General features: G+C 38.2%; 1 protein-coding gene across 1 annotated transcript in view; it reads right to left on the reverse strand.

Annotated features, from left to right (window-relative positions):
• Window positions 1-24,025, reverse strand: part of RFC1 (replication factor C subunit 1) — a 77,776-nt gene that overhangs the window by 44,243 nt on the left and 9,508 nt on the right. Inside the window, exons 2-4 of the mRNA XM_032334111.1 lie at window positions 17,061-17,189; window positions 9,443-9,518; window positions 7,503-7,625 (exon numbers count right to left, since the gene is read on the reverse strand). Of these exons, the coding sequence (XP_032190002.1) occupies window positions 7,503-7,625; window positions 9,443-9,518; window positions 17,061-17,189 (328 nt within the window). The remainder of the gene's footprint in view (window positions 1-7,502; window positions 7,626-9,442; window positions 9,519-17,060; window positions 17,190-24,025) is intronic.

Below are 24,025 nucleotides of genomic sequence, written 5' to 3' on the forward strand. Positions count from 1 at the left end.
GGCTCAGTTGGTTAAGCGGCTGCCTTCCGCTCGGGTCATGATTCCAGCATCTTGGGATGGAGTCCCACATCGGGCTTCTTGCTTGGCAGGGAAGCCTGCTTCTCCCTCTGCCTCTGCCTGCCATTCCGCCTGCCTGTGCTCACTCTTTCGCTCTCTCGCTCTCTCTCACAAATAAATAAATAAAATCTTAAAAATAAAACTTAAAATGAACCTCAAGAAATACCATTTTCTTTTAAGTGATCAGATTTTTCATCGTGAATCGCCCATTTATTGTTGTGTATCATATTGCAATGAAACATAAACAGGTATGTGAACATATCAATAATCCAATATCCAAAATAAGAACATGAAAAAAATGGAATGCATACTATTAGATTCCATATAGAAGTTTAAAAGAATGAGACAGGAATCCTTCTTTATTGAAGCAAAGAGGCAGAAGCTGAGGAAGAGCAAGGAGAGAGACAAAGAAAGGAGGGAAAGGAGGCAGGGAAAGAGGAAGTCAAAGACATTGAATTATGAAAAAGCAAGCTACAGAAATTTTATAATAAAATGCCACTCAAATAAAATGTGTGTGTCTGTGTGTATGTGTATATACAGGTACACATACATGAATGTGTGTATATACATTTTTATTTATATAGACTACCTAAGGCAAAAGGGATCGATGAGGGAATAAAAAATTTTCATCTGGGGCGCCTGGGTGGCTCAGTGGGTTAAAGCCTCTGCCTTCGGCTCAGGTCATGGTCCCAGGATCCTGGGATGGAGCCCTCAGCAGGGAGCCTGCTTCCTCCTCTCTCTCTGCCTGCCTCTCTGCCTACTTGTGATCTCTGTCTGTAAAAATAAATAAATAAAATCTTTAAAAAAAAAAATTTTTCATCTGAATTGTTTACTTCGTTTTCAGCGAGAATGTCTTACTTTCAGTGTTAATGTGTTACTTTTAGTGTTAAATGTGTTACTTAGGCAAGTTAAAATAATATTAATATTATATAATAATAATAATATAATATAAACCTAAACTCTCATCCCCCAAAATGATAAATTTAGTTTATTTTATAGAGTCTTAATGCAGAAATCAATATTAATTTTTGAACAAGTATAATCAAAGAAATGTAATGCATAGTTCTTAGTTTCCTCTCACTTCAAAGAAATTTTCAGGCTTAATCACTCTAGTTTCCCTGAAAACATCTAAGAAACGTTCTCTCTACTATACATAAGCTTTCCCCATTCGTCTGGTAAGCAAAACCATATGCCTCTAAAAATCAGTGAAAGAGAATGTTACACACACATCCTCAGCAATACTTCTACTTTCTTCCCAAGTCACAGGTAGCTAACATTACATAAACTAGAGAACACCACATTCCCAATTTTTTCCAATTTAACACCGCAAAAACAATTATAACCTCAAGAGCACTGTCTCTGGAATTATGTGCTCAATTAAAATTACCAGCCATAAACAACTTTTAAACAGGGGAAAACCCCCATTATTCTCAACCAAACACCAGCCCCTGATGAAACTGCCTAATAAAAGGTCATCTTTGCCAAACAAAACTCAAGGTCTCTCACTTCATTAAACAGCTAAAAGTAAATATATTTACCCAGTACAACAAGTATTTGGGTTTTTACCAACCTACAAGAACATTTTACTAGAGTCAGTGGTTAGCTATGAAGATGTTGACAAGCCATTTTTTTCCTTTCCTTAAATTTGAGAGATTAATGTAATTAAAGTACTTTAAAAATAATAGAAGACATTAGATAAAAGTGATAATGAAAAATAAATCACAGAGCTAAACAATAAGCCTAAAGATCTGTATAATATAGCCTAAAGAAGTATATAATAATATAAACAAAAGCACTTGAATGAAGTATGTTATTTTCCAAAATAAGGTTATTTCCTAAATTTTTCTTGTTGTTTATAAAATCTTGTGCAACCAGAAAAAAATGTGATCTACATAGAGAGTTTTAAATTTTCTCATAACCATATATTAAAAAAGTAAAAAAGAAACAAGCAAAATTAATTTTAACAAAATCTTTTATTCAACCCAATATATTCAAATTATTACCATTTCAACATATCAATATTAAAAAATTATTAATAAGATAATTTACTTCTTTTTCATACTAATCCTCTGAAATCTGTCCTTTACACTGTCAGTTTGGGCTTGTCGAATTTCGAGTGCTCAACAGCCACAATAGCTGCCCTATTGGACAGTGCACATCTGCAACATCAGTGGGTCAAATTCAATTTCTCAATTTCTGAAGCACAGTTACCTGATCAACAGAAAGTCCTAAGTACTTAAGCAAAAATCAAATGTCTTCAGCATAGTCTTTAAAGGCAGATGTAGGGACACAACAAAATTGAAATGTAAACCTAACAGTTAATATTTATTTAGCATTTATTATATGCCTGACCCTGTTTTAAATGCTTTTCAAGGATTAGCTCATTTGATCATCACAAAGTCCTCTGATGTAGGTACTAATAATAAACCCATTTCACAAATGAGGAAACTAAAACATGGGGAAGATAAATGAAGGTTGACCCAATCAGCCTGAATTAAGAGCTCGTGTTCTTAAACACTACAAATACTATACTGCAAGAAAAGTACCAAACAAAAAATGACTCATAAAAAATAAAATACGGTGTTTGTTATTTTTTTTTAAAGATTTTTTATTTATTTATTTGACACAGAGAGAGATCACAAGTAGGCAGAGAGGCAGGCAGAGAGAGAGGAAGGCAGGCTCACCGCTGAGCAGAGAGCCCAGCGTGGGGCTCGAGCCCAGTGTGGGGCTCGATCCCAGGACCCTGAGATCATGACCTGAGCTGAAGGCTGAGGCTTAACCCACTGAGCCTCCCAGGCACCCTGTTATTTTTTTTTTAAGACTTCATTTATTTGCGAGAGAGAGCATGAGCCAGGACAGGGCGGGGCGGTGGGGTGGGAGAGAGCCCAAAGTGGAGCTGCCCAGAACCCTAAATCATGACCTGAGCCAAAGGCAGATGTTTAACCAATTAAGCCAACCAGGTGCCCCTGTTTTTTCATTATTAACAGGTTTTTTAAAACTGAATCATTGTCATATAATCCTTTTCCACAAGAAGACTCCAATCTCCCAATCAACAATGCAATTTTAGGTTAGAATTTTTTTTTAATTATTATTACCACAAATACTGTATTTAACCTGATACTAGTAATATAAATATTTACATTTATAATGTGAATATTTATTCATGACCCACTACTGAAAAACTAGCTTCAGATTTAAAAAAAAAAACTAAATCATTTTTAAGACAAAGAATTTTCCAGCTTATTAACTTCAAGAAGCTGTACCTTTCTTAAAACTCTTTCTGTATCTGATTTGCTTTATGTATCTGATTTGCTGATATGGACTGCTTTATAACAGTTCATTCCTTTACAGAGGGAAGAAAAAGAGTTTATTTTTCATCCCATGCACCTGTGATTTCAAGGAATAAAAAAACTATGAGGCCATAAACACAGGCAAGAAAAGAACTAGCTTTTCTCTATCTAGAACCCTGTATCTTAATTGAGGGAAAAAACAGAAAATTGTAATTAATACTGAACATCCTATTAGATACATTGCACCCCAAGATTTTCAGCTACAATAAGGGGGACAATGGTTACTTTCCCAAGTACGTGCCACCAGCAGAACTACATAAACATTGATCATGTTCACAGAAATTGCAGATAAAGTGTTGGATATCTTTTCAGAAAATAACATTCAAAAATACCTGGTCTGAAATAAACGATCCCATGTTAAAGAAAATCTGTGATCAGAGCTTAAATCGTCTGACCCTTCTGTGTACCTAAAATCACAAGATAAGGATAGCCAACTGATCCACAGTTGAAGGCCACGGCTGTCTACACACTAACTTTGACGTTTCCAGGGTGTCACTGCAAAGCTTGATCACACCACCTTCAGTTCCATAACAAACCTATCACCATACTGTTCCTAGTATCCCTCCCACATATTCAAAACTTCACAAAGGTGGCCAGATCTCATAGGGGGATCTCTTAATAGAAGAGTGCATTTGCACAATGTGCCTGAGCAGATATTTAGCAATAGAACAAAAAGGTTAAAAAGTCAGTCTGCCTCTGCCATAATGAAGAAATATCTCAGCTTACCAAAAAGTTTTCAGAAAATATGTTCATATCACCTACATTTTGGTTTTGATCATTTGTACAATTTTATCAAATAAACGTCTCTGAGAACCTACAAAGCTCATGTGTGGGCTTCCTCTGTTTTGCTCTTTTTCCTCTGGACTGCCTATTTTTATATGCTTCAGGCACTGGGTCTGGCCCTTTCCTCTGCATTATTCCAGTAAGTCTCCACACAAACCTATTCCATTAGTGTCACTGCTTTGTAGAAGGTGAAGCAGACTCAAAGAGCTGTCAGATGGGAACCAAGGATGGAACCTCAGGCAGGGCTTCTGACCTTCCAGGCTCAGGTTGCTCCTACCACACAAGGACTTCCTTTCCTGTTTCACTCCCTACTTACCCACCCATGTATCCATCACAAGTACCTGCACACTCTCAAGTAACAGCCCATACGTGGAAGTAAAGTTTGGTTGTTACTTGTATCTCCGAAAACTTTGACCTGTAACTGCAAATTCCAATAATACTAAAATCTTAGAGGTGAACTGTATATTGCAATAAAGCTGTTCCTGGAAAAAACAAAAACAAAAACAAAAAACAAGGAGCACCTGGCTGCCTTAGTCGGTAGTGCATGAGACTCTGGATCTCAAGGCTGTGAGTTCAAGCCCCATGTCAGGTGTACAGATTACTTAAAAATTAAAAGAAAATAGGGACCTCTGGGTGGCTCAGTGGGTTAAGCCTCTGCCTTCAGCTCAGGTCATGATCCCATGGTCCTGGGACTGGAGGTCCCATCCGGCTCCTTGCTCAGCAGAGAACCTGCTTCTCCCTCTGCCTGCCACCCCCCACGTGTTCTCTCTCTCTCTCTGTCTCTCTCTAGCAAATAAATAAATAAAACCTTTTTAAAAAATAAATAAAAATATTCAAAAATTTTTTCAAATAACAACAAAAAACCTTAAACATGCTAATGACAATTCTCCAACTATGCTAATAATATGCTAATGACCAACTATGTTTGGTCATCCAAACACACATTTGTAACTCACTTCCCAAGAACATTTATATCAGTCCCTTACTATTGTAAACTTTTTACGTCTCTCATCACTTCACTCCCAGTAAATGCCTCGACTTCCCTCTTTACAATTTCTATATTCTCCAGCCCACCCTCAACACTAGCAATCCAGCTATCTCCCTTCAGTACTATTTTCAACATTCCACAACTCCCTTCAAAAACTTTCAGGGTTCCCTCTTCCCTGCTATGTTAAGGCTAAATTCATCGGCCTAGCCTTCAAGGCCTTCCTTCATTCTACTTCCCACCACGCCTCATCATGTGGGCAAGCAGTCTCTTCTGTGTCCTATGAACATACCAACCCCTGTGCTGGCTGCCGAGCCTTAAATAATCTCATCCCCGCAAGCTGACTCGTTCTTCCCTCCATCACCAGCTTATCGTTCAAGGGCCAGGCCAACTCTTAGCTGCAAGCACTCTGCCTGACCACTTTTCACTGCCTCAAGCTACTCCTACAGTACTTGAGAGTCTGGTCATTTTTTTAATCCCCAGTTCCTAGTATCGGGGATGTAAAAAAATACCCAATAAATGTTTGCTGAATACCAAAATAAATACATTGCTTTTACCTTGTCTCTTCAAACCAGGTGTATTCACTTCCTAGCAATACCGAAGTAGCAGAGTGCTAAAAATAATGGTTCTGGAGGTTTTCTCCAATATAAACAAATCAGTAACCTATGAGATGCTTTCATGGCCCCTTCAAGCATTTTTATGCAGGAACGGACTCAACAGGCTCTGTGAATTTGAAGATTACTACATCTAACCTTTCATTCCTGTTCCAGTCTCCTCTAGTAGTTAACAATGCCAGACTCAAAATGACTTTACGATGAATGCATCTGAGTTTTTTTCTTTAGGTGACATTTCAGAGATCCTCACCATAAATGAATAATATCTATGAAACAACCATTTATGCTATGTTACCATTTTAAGATTAGTGTACAATTATTTATAAGTGTCTTTTGCTTTTTGACCACTCAAAACAGATCAAACAAATTTCAGTACAAAAACAATCATCTTTTAGGGGCGCCTGGGTGGCTCGGTGGATTAAAGCCTCTGTGTCAGCTCAGGTCATGATCCCAGGCTCCTGGGATCAAGCCCCACATCGGGCTCTCTGCTCAGCGGGGAGCCTACTTCCTCCTCTCTCTCTGCTGCTCTGCCTGCCTCTCTGCCTACTTGTGATCTCTGTCTGTCAAATAAATAAATAAAATCTTTTTTTAAAAAAATCATCTTTTAGGGACGCCTGGGTGGCTCAGTTGGTTAAGCAGCTGCCTTCGGCTCAGGTCATGATCCCAGCGTCCTGGGATTGAGTCCCACATCGGGCTCCTTGCTCCGCAGGGAGCCTGCTTCTCCCTCTGACTCTCCCTGCCACTCTGCCTGTGCTCGCTCTTGCTCTCTCTCTCTAACAAATAAATAAATAAAATCTTTAAAAAAAAAAAATCATCTTTTAAAAAGCAGCACTAAAATCTTCAGTGTCACAAGAGAATACAAGAAATTCAGGTCCCATCTCTGCTAGATTATGTATCTTTTTAAAGATTTTATTTATTTATTTGAGACAGAGAAAGAGAGCATGAGCGAGGGAAGGGGCAGAAGGACAAGCAGACTCCCCAATGAGCGCAGAGCCACCTTGGGGCTCAATCTCAGGACCCTGGGATCAGGACCTGTGCCAAAGACAGACGCTTAAGTGACTGAGCCACCCACATGCCCCTGTGCTAGATTTTATAAATCACAAATATGAATAACTGTTATATGTTTAGCTTATTACGACTCTAAAATGAAAGATTTTAAAACTTACATAAAACACACCAGTAACATTTTAATCTATGATTCAAGATAGAACTTCAGCTTATTCAATAGAGAACACATAGGGGTGCCTGGGTGGCTGAGGTGACTGACTCTTGCTTTTGGACTGGATCACGACCTCAAGGTGCTGGAATCTGGTCCACATCAGGCTATGCCCTCAGTGGGGAGTCTGTTTGGGGAGGCTCTCTCTCCCTCTGCCTCTTCCCTGTTTCCCACTCATGATCACATGCTCACATTCTCTTTTTCTCTCTCTCTAAAAAAAATAGATAAATCTTAAAAAAAAAAAAAAAAAAAAAACTTTAAAAAATTCCAAGGCCAATTCTCCTCTAATTGGTCTTTACAATGGCCCTTAACCCACAGAAAATGCCAAAGATAATGACTACAAACTTCCTCTAATATACACCATACACCAACAAAGGAAAAAAGGCAACAGAAATTCAATTCAAAGTGAATGAGGTACATCCAGACACCAACGAGAAGCTCACGAACAGAACACACACTACTGCTCTCTAAAACAATAAACATATTCAGTACCTTACCTGTTTCTGAAATGTATGTAACAGGATCCTGGCGTAGAATTTTACCAGGTTTAGAAGACAACGGCAATTTTTCTGGTTGCTTTTTGGCATTTTTTACCTGCACTGTCTCCTCTGATTCTGAATCTGTACATAAAAAGAAGATCAAACAAAACCCTCAAAAGAAATAGTAAAATACAGTGTGTTTTTAAAGTGATTATTGTTAACCAATTCCTCAAGGCCCATTTCAAGGCAAAATTCTTACTGTGAATTCTCACAGGTTATGTCTACTTGTGTTAAGCCTTTGTCTTAATTCTGTTGCCATAACAAATCACCACAAATTTAGTGGCTTAAAACAATACAAGCATATTATCTTACAGTTCTGGAGGTTAAAAATCCCATACGGGGGGCGCCTGGGTGGCTCAGTGGGTTAAGCCTCTGCCTTCAGCCCAGGTCATGATCCCAGGGTCCTGGGATCGAGACCCACATCGGGCTCTCTCCTTGGCGGGGAGCCTGCTTCTCCCTCTCTCTCTGCCTGCCTCTCTGCCTACTTGTGACCTCTCTGTCTCTCTCTGTCAAATAAACAAATAAAATCTTAAAAAAAAAAAAAAAATCCCATACGGGTCTCACTGGACTAATATCAAAGTGTCAGCAGGGCTATGATCCTTTTCTAGATACTCCTGGAAAAAATCTATTTCCCTGTCTTTTCCAGTTTCTAATGATTGCTAACATTCTCTACTTAGGGCTCCCTTCCTCCATCTTCAAAACCAGGAACAGCCGGCAAAATCCTCCTCATGCTGCCATCTCTCTGGTTCTCTGACTTTCTTCCATAGTTAATCTCTCTCTCTCTCTTTCTCCTGCTTCCCCATTCCTTGTGAATACAATGGACCTACCCCTAGATAATCCAGGATAATCTCTCTACTTTAAGGTCATCTGATTATCAAACTTAATGCCACCTACAACTTTAATTTCCCTTTTGTCATGTAACCTAACATATTCACAGATTCTAGGAATTAGGGTACAGATATCTTTGGAAGCACTGGTCTATTACAACCTAACTACCCAAGACAAACCAAGACAAAGGAATACAAAAATAGAAGTTTCATAAGCTTCAGTATCCTTCCTTTTTCTCTGAACCATGCATTTATAAATCCTGCTTCATATTATTCTAAACTGCACTTTGGAAGATTACAATTACATTTCCAGTTTCCCAAATGACAGAAACTTCCAGGGAATGTGTATTTATTTCAAATTCCTTACAACAGACAACAGTAAAAGATTTACAATAAACACTTATGTATTTTTAGGATGGAGTCAGAATCTTTGCTATCACTGTCAAATCCTAACAATCTACAAATGCTTCCTTAGGTTACGTTTTTAATTGTAAGAATTCACACCAGATGGATCTACTCCACAAAAGTAAAATCTAAAACGTTCTGAATTCTACCGTTACTTTAATATATCATAAAAGGCAAGCATAAAAATACACACTCCCCATCTTAAAAGTGTATTTAAATATTTTATATGGTGCTTGTTCCACTTTAAATGCAACAAAAAAGGTCCAGATTAAAACCACAAAAATTAAATTTTACATCTTTGTTTCTAAAGCAATATTCTAAAGCACTTTTTTTTTCAAATTCAGTTTCCAAGAAATTCAGCTGCAAAAGAAGTTAGTATGAGTATTTTAAAAAATAAATATGTCATACTCAAAGTAAGTCTAAGACACGCTATATATACTATATACCCCCCAAACAGACATATTTAATACATTAACACATTTCAGCTCTGATAAATTCCACAGTACAATAAAACTGTTTCTAACTTTAAGTATAGAGCCCTCTCCTCACAGGAATTATCGTAACATCAGAGAGAGCTCTGTGTCTCAGAACATCAGTTTAGAAAACACTGCTCTGAGGGATATAAAATTATTTTAAAACTTTAAAGCTCCTCAGGAGAAATATTACCTGAATCATAAATGATCCTCTTTTTCTTGTTTGGTTGCTTCTGCTTAGAGTCATCTTCTTTACAAGAACTATTTACCTGTAAACATCACAGTATAATTAGAACACAAAAACATCTACATAACTCAGCTGCTTTTTTCTCATTAGACCTGAGATCAGTAATTTTGCCCCAAGGAGACATTTTTGCTTGTCATAAATGGGGTGGGGGGGGTGTGCGGCTATGGGGGGTTGGGATGTTACTGGCATCTAATGGGTAGATGGTAGACCAGGGATGTTTCTAAATGTCCTACAACGCATAAGACATTCCTCCATAACAAAGAATTACACAGCTCAAAAGTCATTAATGCCCTACGCCAGATCCTCCATCAAAAAGAACAAAAGGTAACAAACGCTGGCATGGATATGAAGAAAAAGGAACCCTTCTGGACTGCTGGTGGGACTATAAAATGTACAGCCATTATGGAAAACAGTACGGAGTTTCCTCCAAAAAAAGAATTTTTTTTAATTTAATTTTTTCTCAGTGATCCAGAATTCATTGTTTATGCACCACACCCAGTGCTCCAAACTACCACATGACCCAACAATTCTACTTCTGGAACTATATCCAAAAGAAACAAAAACACTAACTCAAAAAGATATCTACATTCATGTTCACAGAAGCATTATTTATAATAGCCAAGACATGGAAACAACCTAAATGACCATCAAAGTAGGAAAGGATAAAGAATAAAGTACACATTTAAAAAAAAAAAAAAAAAAAGAGGAAATCCCACCATTTGCAACAACATGGATGAACCCTTGCAGGCATTATGCTAAGTGAAATAAGTCAGACAGAGAAAGACAAACACTGGATGATCTCACCATTATGTGGACTCAAAAAAAAAAAAAACCAAAAAACATACCAAACTCATAGAAAAAGAGATCAGACTTGTGGTTACCAAAGGCAGGGGGTGAGGCGAAGTACGACTGGAATAAGGTGGTCAAAAGGTATAAACTTTTAGTTACAAGTCCTAGGGATGTAATATACAACACAATGATTATAGTTAGCACTGCTATTAGATAAGTAGGAAACTTGTTAAGAGGGTAGATCTAAAAGTTCTAAAAAAAAAAATTTTTTTTTTCCTTTTACTGTTATCTATATTGAGATCATGGATGTTAACTACACCTACTGTGGTCATCACTTCACAACAGATATAGGTCATACCATCATGCTGTACAGCTCAAACTAATATAACTATATATAATTATTTCTTAGCCCAGATCTGTGCCTGTCTCCTGAACTACATATGAATGGAACAACTCCCAGTGCCCAGCTAAGGATCAACAAACTGAATAAAGATTTCATCTGCTGCCTATCACAAAGGAGACAACAGTTTAGAGTTTGAGTTCAGCCAAATTAACTGCCTGCTAAACCAAAAGAATTAACACTCTTTGGAAGAATGTAACAGAATCCAAATTTCCTACACTATATAATTCACACTATACAACATAAATCCAAAATAACCAGACACACACCAAAAAAACTAGGAAATGTGACCTGTGATGCTTAGTTTTACCTTAAACTTGCTGGGCCACAAAATACCCAGATATTACATCAAACATTATTCTGAGTATTTCTATGAAGGTGTTTTTGGATGAATCTAACATTTAAACCAATAGACTGATTAAAGGGTGATTCCTCTCCATAATGTGAGTGAACCTGATCCAATTAGTTAAAGGTCTGAAGAGAACAAAAGACTAACCCTCTCCCAAGTAAGAGAATTCCTCCTTCCTGCCTGCCTTCAACCTAGGACATCAACTATTCCTGAGTCTCAAGCCTACTATTCTTGGCAAGCAGGCTTGAGCCTGTAATCACACTACTGGCTCTCCTAGTTCACAGGACTTCAAACTCACACTTAAACTATACCATCAGCTGTCGTTAAGTCTCCAGCTTGTCCAGCTGTAGGTCTAAGAACCTGTCAGCCCCCATAATCACATTCATGAATTCTTTAAAATAAATCTCTTTTGAGATTCTATTTCTTTGGAGAATCCTAATACAGATCAACCATGAAATGGAGTGGTGCAGTAAAAAATACCTAAAATATGGGAATGGCTTTGGAACTGGGTTATGATGAAGGCTGGAAAAGTTTTTGATGTGTGTGCATAAAAAAAAAAGCCTAGGACTTCTGGTCTAAGATGGCAATGAACTCACCTCCACAGGACACACCAAATCTATACCTATTTATAGAGCAATTCCTCCTGAAGAACTGAGGGCTGACGAAACAGCCTCTGCACAACAAAAAATAGAGAGATCACATACAGAATGGCAAGAGAAACAGAGACAGGGTAACGAAAGGAACCCCCACCCATCACTGTGAACTTCATTAGGCACGGATAGTAATGAGAAACCATAAGCAGACTCATGTTCTTGGGGCAGAGAAAAAAGGCTATGGTTTAAAAGAGTAACTAGATTATAAAAAATTCAGCCCCACATCTCCACCAAATGGTGGGGGAGCTGCTGGAACTCTCTCCAGGTTGGAGGGGCCAAGGTTTACATTCTCCCTCCACCCTGACAGCATGCACAGGAGTAGGGTCTTATTGGCTATCACCTCAATAATCCCCCACCAGCCCTAGACACCTCACCCATGTGACCCTAGCACAACACATACTGCTACATCCCTGATCAGTTCTCCACCCCTACACAGTGCTAGCTGTCTTGCCAATGTGACACAGGCACAAGGCACCCCAAAACACCACTTTGGCTCCAGACAACTTACCAGGCCAACCCCGCTGCAGAGCTCCTCAAGAACATGCCCAATTTGGCTCCAGATGACTCACCAAGGTACCCATTATGTGCAGTGCATAGAGACCACCCAGTCCATTCCTGCTTTGGATCCAGACAACTGACTAGGGCACCCCTGCACAGAGCACCCCAGCACATCTCAACCTGCATACACTTCAGCATCAGCTGTGCTCAGCACAGAGAACCCTGAGACTGCCCTGGGCCATGCCATTTCAGATTCAACGGTCCTACCAGGGCACCCTGTGCACAAAGACCCCCGAGAACCATTCAGCTTGCATCTACTTCATTTCAGCAGTCTTCCAGGGCACCCTCTATGCAGAGAGCCCTAGGACCACCCCAATCCACATCCATTACAGCTCAGGCCATCCCACCAGGGCACGCCAGCACAAAATGCCTCAAAACCACTAGCTACAACTTCAGCCAACCAGCCAAAGTCATCAGGCATATGCAGCTACACATGGGATGACCATACACACGATCATTCCTTCAAGTTTAGGAGAAATATCTGTTGCACCTAATTCACAGAAGCAAGCACAGAAAGTCAAGCAAAATGAGAAGACAGAGGAATATGCTTCAAATGAAAGAACAAGTCAAAACCTCGGGAAAAAAAAACAGAGATAACCAAGCTACCTGCCAAACATTTCAAACTTAAAAAAAAAATTAATGATCACAGAGATGTTCACCAACTGGAGAAAAAGGTGGATGAGTTCAGTGAGAACTTCAACAAAGAGACAGATAATATTAGAACAGACTAGCACTGAAGAATACAGTAAATGAAATGAAAAACACACTAGAGACAATAACAGAAGATTAAAGAATGCAGAACAGATCAGCAATCTGGAAGACAGACTAACGGTAAGGACCCAAGCCATGGACTGAAAAGGAAAAAGAATTTTTTTTAAAAATGAGAACAGGAAGGATCTCTTGGAAAACATGCAAAGCAAACAAAAATTTGCATTTTATAGGGGTCTCAGAAGAAGCTGAGAGAGAGACAAACGGACAGAAAAGTTATGGAGGAAATATCTGCTGAAAATTTCCCTCACCTGGAGAAGAAAATGGATATCCAGATTCAGGAAGCACAGAGAGTTCCAAACAAAATGAACCGAAGGAGCTCCATACCATAACAGTAATAAGTAAAATGTCAAAGATTAAAGATAAAGAATTTTAAAAGCAGCAAGAGAGAAACTAATAATTACCTACAAGGGAAACTCCATAAGACAATCAGATGATTTTTCAGCAGAAACTATTATGCACACCAGAAGGGAGAGGCATGATATATTCAAAGTGCTGAAAGGAAAAAAGCTACAAACAAGAATACTCTACCCAGCAAGTTTATCATTCAGAATCAGAGAGATAAAGAGCTTCCCGGATAAACAAAAATTAAAGTATTTCATTACCACTAAACCAGCCTTACAAGAAATGTTAAAGAGCTTCTTTAAGTGGATAAAAAAGGCTGCAATTAGAAGAAAATTATGAAAAGAAAAAAAATTTCATTAAAAGCAAGCACAGTGGGGCGCCTGGGTGGCTCAGTGGGTTAATGCCTCTGCCTTCAGCTCAGGTCATGATCTCAGGGTCCTGGGATCGAGCCCTGCATCGGGTTCTCTGCTCAGTGGGGAGCCTGCTTCTTCCTCTCTCTCTCTGCCTGCCTCTCTGCCTACTTGGATCTCAGTCTGTCAAATAAATAAATAAAATCTTTTAAAAAAAAAAAAAAAAAAAAAAGCAAGCACAGTAAAGGTAGTAGCGCAATTATGTACAAAGCTAGTAAAAAGGTTAAATGACAAAAGTAGTAAAACCAACTATACCTTAAAAAGTTAGTTAAGTCAGGGATACCTGGGTAGCTCAGTTTTTAGGCATCTGCCTTCAAGCTCAGGTCATGATCCCAGGGTCCCAGGATCAAGTCCCACATCAGGCTCTGCTCAATGGGGAGCCTACTTCTCCCTCTGCCTGCTCTGCCTGCCGCTCCCCCTGCTTGTGCTGACAAATAAATAAATAAAATCTTTAAAAAAAAAAAAAAAGTTAAGGGGACTCCCATAATAAAGAGATGTAAAATCTAACAACATATAGATAAAAGGCAGACAGAGGGGAGTAGAAATGAAGTTCTTTTAGAATGTGTTCAATCTGAAGTGATCATCAATTTGATATAGACTATCATATACTTGGATGTTATACAGGAACCTTATGATAACCACAAGCCAAAAACCATAACAGATACAGAAAAAATAAAGAAAAGCACAACACTGAAGAAACCTACCAGTCACAAGAAAAGAGAGCAAGAGAAGAAAGGAATAGAAACTACAAAAACAACCAGAAATCAATTAACAAAAAAAAAGTACATACCTATTTACTCTAAATGTAAATAGCCTAATTCTCTAATCAAAAGACAAGGGGTTTAAAAAAAAAAAAAAAGATAGGGAATGATAGAGTGGATAAAAAACAAGACCCATCTATATGCTACCCACAAGAGACTCACATCAGACACATACAAAACTGAAAATGAAGAGACGGAAACTAAAAAAAAAAATATCCAGGGTAGCAATACTTACATCAGACAAAATAGACTTTAAAACAAAGATTGCAACAAGAAACAAAAAATGGCATTACATAAAAATAAAGGGATCAATCCAACATGAGGATGTAACAATTGTAAATATTTACGCATCCAACACTGAAGCACCTAAATACACAACACAAAGATTAAGAGATGTAAAGGAAGAAACAGACAGTAATACAAAAATAGTACGGGAACTTTAACACCCCAGTTCCATCAATGGATAGTTATCCAAGAAGAAAATCAATAAGGCAACAGTCAGACCAGACGGACTTAACAAATATATACAGAACATTCCATCCAAAAACAAAAGAATATATATTCTTTCCAAGCGCATGCTGAACTTTATCCAAGATAGATAACATGGTAAGCCTCAAAATAAGTTTCATTAAATTTAAGAAAACTAAACTCGTATCAAGCATCTTTCCAACCATAATGGTAAAAAACTAGAAATCAACTACAAGAAAAAAAATGGGGGAAAAAAAACACAAACACATTGGACTTTAAACAAAATGCTACTAGACAACTGACGGGTCGATGATGAAATTAAAGAAGAAATTTAAAAATATATGTACTAGTACTAGAAGTCCTAATCATAGCAACCAGTCAAGAAAAAGAAATAAAAGACATCCAAATCGGTAAAGAAATAGTCACCCTTTGCAAATGACATACTATTCATAGAAAACCCTGAAAACTCAGGGCACCTGAGTAGCTCAGTCAGTTAAGCATCTGCCTTAGGCTCAGAGCATGATCCTGGGGTCCTGGGATCGAGCCCCACATCAGGCTCCCTTTTAGCAACCTTTTTCTTGATACCTCCTTTAGCAAGGTTAACAAAAGCAAAAACAAAACTACTGAGACTACACCAAAATAAAAAGCTTTTGCACAGTAAAGGAACCATCAATAAAATGAAGAGGCAACCTACTGAATGGGAGAAGATATTTGCAGATGATATATCCAATAAGGGGTTAATATCCAATGTATATAAAGAACTTCTACAACTCAACACCAAAAAAACCCAAAATAATCTGATTAAAAATGGGCAAAGAACCTAAAAAAGATCTTCAGATGGACACATGAAAAGATGCTCAACATCACTAATCATTAGGGCAAATCAAAACCACAATGAGATATCACATTATACCTGCCAGAGTAGCTAGAATCAAAAAAATCCCAGAAGAGGAGAAAGCGAATGAGACAGAAATTATTTGAAGAATGAATGGCAAAGAGTTCCCAAATTTGGTGAGTTTATAAATTTATAGATTCAAGAAGCTCAGAAGCCATAAACAGAATACACACAAGAAAAACACATACAGGCATACCACAGTCAAAACTAAAATCCAAAGATAAATTTCCTAAAGGCAGTATAAGGAAAACAATACATAATGTACAAAAGAAAACAATATGACTGCTAATTTCTCTCCAAAAAAAAAAAAAAAAAGAGACCAAAAGACAATGGAACATCTTTAAAGTGCTGGGGGAAAAAAGTGCCAATCCAAAATTCAATAACCAGCAAAAATATCCTCCAAGAATGAAGAAAAAATATATTATTAAATAAACAAAAAGTTACAAAATTTGTTACCAAAAGATCTGTGCTACAAGATATGATAAAGAAAATTCTTCAGGTTTAAAAACAATGATATGACATAGAAATTCAGAAATTCTTATCTTCAATAAGAAATGAAAAGCACCAGAAATGGCAAATAAGTGGGTAAACATAAAAGATTGATTTTTTCCTTTTAATTTCTTTAAAATATGTCTGTTTAGAGCAAAAATTATTATACTGAATGTGCAGTACTAACAAATATAGCTATAATACATATGACAACTAAAACATAAAAAATGAAGTGGTGATAAACAGATCTGTAGAGTTGCAAATTCTTACATTTTACACAGAGTGGAATAATATTAACTCAGACACACTACTATAGCCATTGTCTGCTTTCTAGTGACCTTGTATCTTAACTTCTCTGAGGCCCAAAGAAGACAGAGAAAAGAATAAAGCTTTCCTTTAAAACCTTCTTTTACCAGAAGTCTAACATCTTTCATTTGAGACCCACGTCTCTAAGAACAAATGACTCAAAAAAATGTAGTTTCAACAACTAAAAAAGGTTCCATCTCTACTTCAGAAAAAAAGCAAAGAATACAGTCAGCTATATTAATTAGAAATACACTTTTCTTCTTCCTCTGCAAGGTGAGTTGAAATCTGTATCTACCTCAGGCTCCCAACATATCAAGTCTAGGAAATGAATTTCACTTTTTATACAACTCAATACTGTATTTAGAAAACTGACCTTGATTTCCTTTATTCCTTTCTTTGCTTTTAAAGTTTCTTCAGCAGACTTTGTTTTCTCATTCTTCTTTACTGTTTCAGTTACAGGTTTCTTTCCACTTGGTATAACCCCAAAAAATTTCCGAATATCCTAAAAGCAAAAAGAACATGTGTAAATAAACATTAACTGCACAAAATGTGAATTTCAACTACAAAAAGGGACAGCTCTACATACACACTGGCTTGCGTTCAATAATTTCTTCATAATCAGATAGTTCCACGTGTGCAACAGCATTCATTTCACATGCAAAAGTTAACTGATAAAAATTACCTGAGTTAAAAATAATTTGCCTAATGAAAAATAATATTAATTCTTGGAATTTGGCCAAAAACAGGACAAAAATAAGCAAATGACATTTTTCTTAACAACAACACAATTACTAAAGAGGCAAGTAACAAGCAATAAATACTCAGAGTCCTAAACAAACAGGGAGTGGAGAAGAAACCCATCTTCTAGGTGCCTCTTAGCGTATGGAAAACGCCCTTTAAATGGGCATCAGAGCACGCATCTCACATGCAAATGCTCTGGGCACTCCAGGCAGAGTGCGGGAGAAGACAAATGTTGAAGAGTAATCCTTGCCCATGGGATTTATACTCCAATTTCAGAGGAAGATAACTCTCACAACCCTGATCATTTATAACCTTAAGAACTAAAAACCTTAGAAATTATTTTTCTTTATATGATTTTTCCAAATTCTGAAAAAAATATTTTGATGCTTGTTACAATATTCTCTTTAATTGCTCTATCCCCTTGTGTTATACTGCTAAAATTTAAATAAAATTTAATCATAATGAAACATTTACAATGTAATTTACAATTTAAATCACTCTTTTATATTTTGCATACATATCCTTCCCTACTTTTGATTTTAGCTTTGAAGTATAGTGTAAAGAATGGGCATAGAACTTAGCCTCAGTATGCATCTCTGCTGTAGGGACTTTTATGTATGACCTTGGGCAGATTACTTTAATCTGTTTTCCCATCAGGAAAGTGAAACTAATACTACGTATGCTTTATAAGAATTAACTAATTTTGGCTAAGTAGAAAGCTTTCCTTCCCCTCATTTATGAACTATTATCCCTTCACATCACTGACACATCTCTATTTTCAATTATCTCTGCTCCCAGGCAAGGGTATAATGAACACAAAAAAATGAAATCTGAGTAAGGATCTGAATTCCTCAGAATAGGGTTCAAGAGCCAGGTGTTCTGCCCTTCCTATCCTTAATGTTTATAGTCCCCAGTTTTCGATCATTTTTACCTGTTCCAACCTACCTCTTTATTACAGTGAGGAAAATGTCTATTAAAAGTGCTTTGTGGGGCGCCTGGGTGGCTCAGTGGGTTAAGCCGCTGCCTTCGGCTCAGGTCATGATCTCAGGGTCCTGGGATCGAGTCCCGCATCAGGCTCTCTGCTCAGCAGGGAGCCTGCTTCCTCCTCTCTCTCTCTCTGCCTGCCTCTCTGCCTACTTGTGATCTCTCTCTGTCAAATAAATAAATAAAATCTTTAAAAAAAAAAAAGTGCTTTGTGAAGTATAAGAAAGTTAACATTTCCTAGATGCTGGCAGTAAATGTCACACTCTTAAAATGTCAAAAATCCCAAATAAGTGTGTTACACACACATGCCTGCGCACACACACAAATATTTTTGTATCTAAGCAAACAAACAAAGCAGATAAATGAGGTATATAGACACCTTAAACTGTTTTTGTGTTGGTTTTTGTTTTTTTTTTTTAAGATTTTATTTATTTGGGGCACCTGGGTGGCTCAGTGGGTTAAAGCCTCTGCCCTCAGCTCAGGTCGTGATCCCAGGGTCCTGGGATCAAGCCCCGCATCGGGCTCTCTGCTCGGCAGGGAGCCTGCTTCCTCCTCTCTCTGCCTGCCTCTCTGCCTACTTGTGATCTATCTCTGTCAAATAAATAAATAAAATCTTAAAAAAAAAAAAAAAGATTTATTTGACAGAGAGACACTCAGCGAGAGAGGGAACAAAGCAGGGGGAGTGGGAGAGACAGAGAGAAGCAGGCTCCCCGCCGAGCAGGAAGCCCAATGCGGGGCTCAATCCCAGGACCATGGGTTCATGGTCTGAGCTGAAGCAGACCATCAATGACTGAGCCACCCAGGCGCCCCTTAAGTTTTTTTTCTTTTAATACGATTATAGATTTTCCTGGTTTTATGTTGTCTTTTATAAATTTCTTAGTATACAAAAGTCATAAACCCATCCTAATAAAATCTAAGTCTAAAAAATACTGTTTACAAAATGGATACCTCAGCTATAAAACTAAGACATTTGTGTCAGGCGCTAAAGAAAGATGGACCATAAAGAAAGCCACAGTCTTCCACATAATTTGCAAAAAATTAGGTTTGAGGTTGGCAACCACATTGTACTGCTTCTGGAGGAAATGAAAGTTTCACATTGGAGTTTCACTTTTCAAATTACCAAATGATTCTTCATTCAAACAGTGATGACCGTTCACACACGGCACAGCCAGCACAGCACATACACCATGGAAATACCAAAACTGAGGGTTAATAATCAGGTTGAAGTCAGTGCTGATTTTCAATCTGTATTAGGACAACAAATGCTTAAAACCGCACAAAGAAAACAAAACAATTTAGGAAATGGAATTGCTGGTTATATTGAGGTTCCCTGATTTCTGTCTGTTCCATACTGCCACGCCTCAGCACTGTTACCTTTCCTTCCCAAGTAATCCCTTCTATTCACATCCCCTTTCTCCTCCTTTCTTTTTGTTAAAGATTTATTTATTTATTTGAGAGACAGACACGGAGGTGGGGGTGGGGTGCAGACTCCATGCGAAGGGCAGAGTCCCAAGCGGAGCTCAATCTCACAATCCTGAGATCACGACCTGAGCCAAACCAAGAGTCAGGTGCTTAACCAACTGTGCCACCCAGGCAGCCCTTCTTTCCTTTATGCTACCCCACTCTCTCACTCCCACACCCTTATACTCTGATAGCAGCAGAACAGTTAAAGAAATTACAGCATGATCTAACTCAACATACATTAAAAATCTAAACTTCTGGAGTGCCTGGGTGGCTCAGTGGGGTAAGCCTCTGCCTTTGGCTCAGGTCATGATCCCAGGGTGCTGGGATCGAGCCCCGCATCAGACTCTCTGCTTAGCAGGGGGCCTTGCTTCCTCCTCTCTCTCTGCCTGCCTCTCTGCCTACCTGTGATCTCTGTCTGTCAAATAAATAAATAAAATCTTTAAAAAAAAAAAATCTCAACTTTTGATGAAAAGCATTTTCATCACAATGAAAGCCAATCTATTTTACCTTTTTAGAATTATCTCCAATGTGAGCAGCCATTATGTATATAAATATCTAAAGGTCACTAATCTGGCTCAATTTAGAGAGTGACTTCACCTTACTCCGTAACATTCCCTGTCTAGTATCCCCAGTTTTCAAAGATTTCATGAAATGAAATCATGAATCTAGTGGCTAATCATACTCCCAAACAATGGATCTAAACACTACTTTTCCCTGCACAGAATAATACTTGCTCTAAATATGAGTAGAAAAAAGGAATCGATTTTTTAAAAAAATTTTTTAAAGATTTTATGTATTTATTTAGAGAGAGAGAGATCACAAGTAGGCAGAGAGGCAAGCCAAGAGAGGGAGAAGCAGGCTCCCTGCTGAGCAGAGATGTGGGGCTCAATCCCAGGACGCTGAGATCATGACCTGAACCAAAGGCAGAGGCCCAACCCAATGAGCCACCCAGGCACCCCAGGAATAGATTTTTAAAATAATCACAAGATTATTTTTATAATCTTGGCAAAGGGATAGCCTAAGCAGAGCATCCATAAAGATAAAGATAAAGATCCATAAAGATCTGACTACACAAAAATAAAAGATGACATAAGCAAAAGTTAAAATATAAAGAACTAACTTGAAAAGATCTACAACATGTGTTATATATAGAAGGGTTCCTACAAATCAATAAGATAGCTGAGTAGAAAAGTGAAAAACTACTAAAGCAAATTATTTTTTTTTAAGATTTTATTTAGTTGAGGAAGAGAAAGCACAAGCAGGGAGAGCCACAGACAGAGAGGGAGAGAGAGTAGCCGGCTCCCCGCTGAGCAGGGAGCACAAAGCAGATGCACAAATCAATCCCAGGACCCTGAGATTATGACCTGAGCAGAAGGCAGACACTTAAACGACTGAGCCACCCAGGAGCCCAAACAAGTTATTTTAAAAATGCAAATAACCGAAAAACAATAAGAGATGTTCAACTTCACAAATAATAAACAGATAAACTGGGGTACCTGGGGGGCTCAGTCAGTTAAGTGGCTGCCTTCAGCTCAGATCATGATCCCAGAGTCCTGGGATCAAACCCCACTTCAGACTCTCCACTCACCGGTGAGTCTGCTTCTCCCTCTCCCTCTGAGATCTCTCTTGTTTTTGCTCTCTTTCAAATGAATAAATAAATAAAATCATTAAAAATAAATAAGTAAACAGATAAGCTGAAACTGGATTATTTTTCTCTAAATGCTGAAAGACTGATAATGCCCAGATTTGTCAAAGATACAGGGAAACAGACGCTCACACACTACACTGCCCTAAAAGCAAAAACTGGCACACCAGAAGACAAAAACCATTCTGAAGGACAATCAGCAATACTTAGCAAAATGTTAAACATGCATACCCATTGTCCCAGGAATTCTATCTCTAAAAGGAATGATAAAAGAAATGATAAAAGAAAATAACACTGTTTTTATTTGGGGAAACAAAAAAAAGTAGTAGTTATTATTTTCTTCTTCAACAGTTATTAGCTGAACAAAAAGGTACTATCAAATAAAGCAAAAATTTAGGAAAAAGTCACATCAAAACTAAAACAAATTTTAGCACATAGCCAATAAAAACAAGTAGTTTTTCATGCTTTTACTTCCAGCTACTGGACACAGATTTTTCTCCTTGGATAACTCTATGAGGTATGTAGGGCAAACAGAATCTCTCCATTTTACAGATGAGTAAGTAGAATTAAGTCAAAAACAGGCTTTCTGTCAGTTTTGCCATGTACTAGCGGTCACTTGGGATGAATTACTTCTCTGCCCCTTAGATTCCTCATGGTACCACTTGCCTCATAAAATTCCTGTGAGGATTAAGATGGTATGTCAAAAACCTCCACAATGGAACCTGGTCCTCTGACTCCAAATCTCTTTCACAGTTTTCCACTTGACCATGACTGTCCCTTCATAGTTTCCCTACATCTCTAAGATCTACGCAAAAGCAGCCATACCCCACAATCAAGCAGTATGGCCTTTCCCTTCTCATTTCTGATAATTCGTATGCTTACAGGCAGGCATTATGCCTGGGACTTAGAACACAAACAGAAGAAGGTGCTCATGAAGCTACCTGAGATACAAATTAGTATATAAAGAATTCGATCCAAAACAGTGCTGAGAGAGAGCTTACCACTAAACTACAAGAGCACTGCGAGCACCTAACACAGAGGGCCTTCGGGGCAGCTGCCTAAAAGAAGCCACACCTGAACTGAGTCCTAAAATGATTAGCAGGAGATATTTTTAAGTAACCTCCACCTCCAACATGGAGCTCCAGCTCGTGAACCTGAGACCGCGAGAGTCACAAGCTCCACCAACTGAGCCAGGCGCCCCAGGAAAAACTTTCCACAGTCCTATAAATCTGAGCTTGAAGGCACTGCCATTTAGTTCCATATGGCAAATTTGTTTATCTCACCACTCTATGTCAAGTACAGGGCCAACACCAGAGACAAGTAGATGCTTCACTAATATTGGCTGACCGCAGGGGGCACCTGGCTGGCTCAATCAGTGAAGCATGCCATCTCTTGACTGCAGGGTTGTGAGTTTGAGCCCCATGTTGGGTGTGGAGATTACTTAAAAATAAAAAACCTTAAAAAAAAATCAGCTGAACATATGTGTAGTTATTTCTAAGGTCACTGGCCTTCACACCTGGGCTCCAAAAGAGATGTTCTTGATTACCTAAAATGAAACTCATGGTAGATTTACTTTTAAAGACTGAGTATTAAAATAATCTTTAATTGAAATTAATTTGATGCTGTGATTTTACCTATTGCTTTTGGCTTTAAGAAATTCTAAGTGGAGGGACACCTGGGTAGCTCAGTCAATTGGACATCTACCTTCGGCTCATGTCATGATCCCGGGCTCCTGGGATCGAGTCCCCCCTCAGGCTCCCTGTTCAGCCACGGAGTCTGCTTCTCCCTCTCCCTCTGCAGCTGGCCCCCTGCTCATGTGCACATGCTCACTCGCTCTCTCTCTTTCAAAAAACAAATAAAATCTTTAAAAAAAAAAAAAAAAGAATTTAAGTGGATGTTAAATTAACACTTATTGTATATTATTTCTTAAGTAAATTATTAAAGTTGGCCTTTCAGGCGCACCTGGCTGGCTCAGTGAAACATGGGATTCTTGATCTTGGAATTTTGAGTTCAAGCTCCATGCTGGGTGTAAAGATTACTTAAAAAATAAAATCGTTTAAAAAAAATAAAAATAAAGTTGACTTCTATAAATTGATACTTATAGTATGGTACTCTCTTGTCATAATACTGTGGCTACTAAAAAAAAAAGGTACTTCCACTTTTAGTACAATACTTCCTCTTCTTCCAATCTGCTTTCAGCCAAATGAGTTACCTTTCAGAAATCACATGTATTGGGATGCCTGGGTGACTCAAGTCAGTTAAGTGGCTGCCTTCGGCTCAAGTCACAATCCCAGGATCCTGGGATCAAGTCCAGCATCAGGCTTCTTGCTCAGCAGGAAGCCTGCTTCTCTCTCTGCCTCTGCCTGCCACTCTGCCTGCTTATGCTCTCTCTCTCTCTGACAAATAAATAAATAAAATCTTTAAAGAAAAAAAAAAAGAAATCATATGCATCTCTACATATAATCGATGTTAATGATACAGCCAAGTCTGGCACAGGACTCAAG

Source organism: Mustela erminea, chromosome 2 (genome assembly GCF_009829155.1).
Source record: "Mustela erminea isolate mMusErm1 chromosome 2, mMusErm1.Pri, whole genome shotgun sequence".
NCBI lineage: Eukaryota > Metazoa > Chordata > Mammalia > Carnivora > Mustelidae > Mustela > Mustela erminea.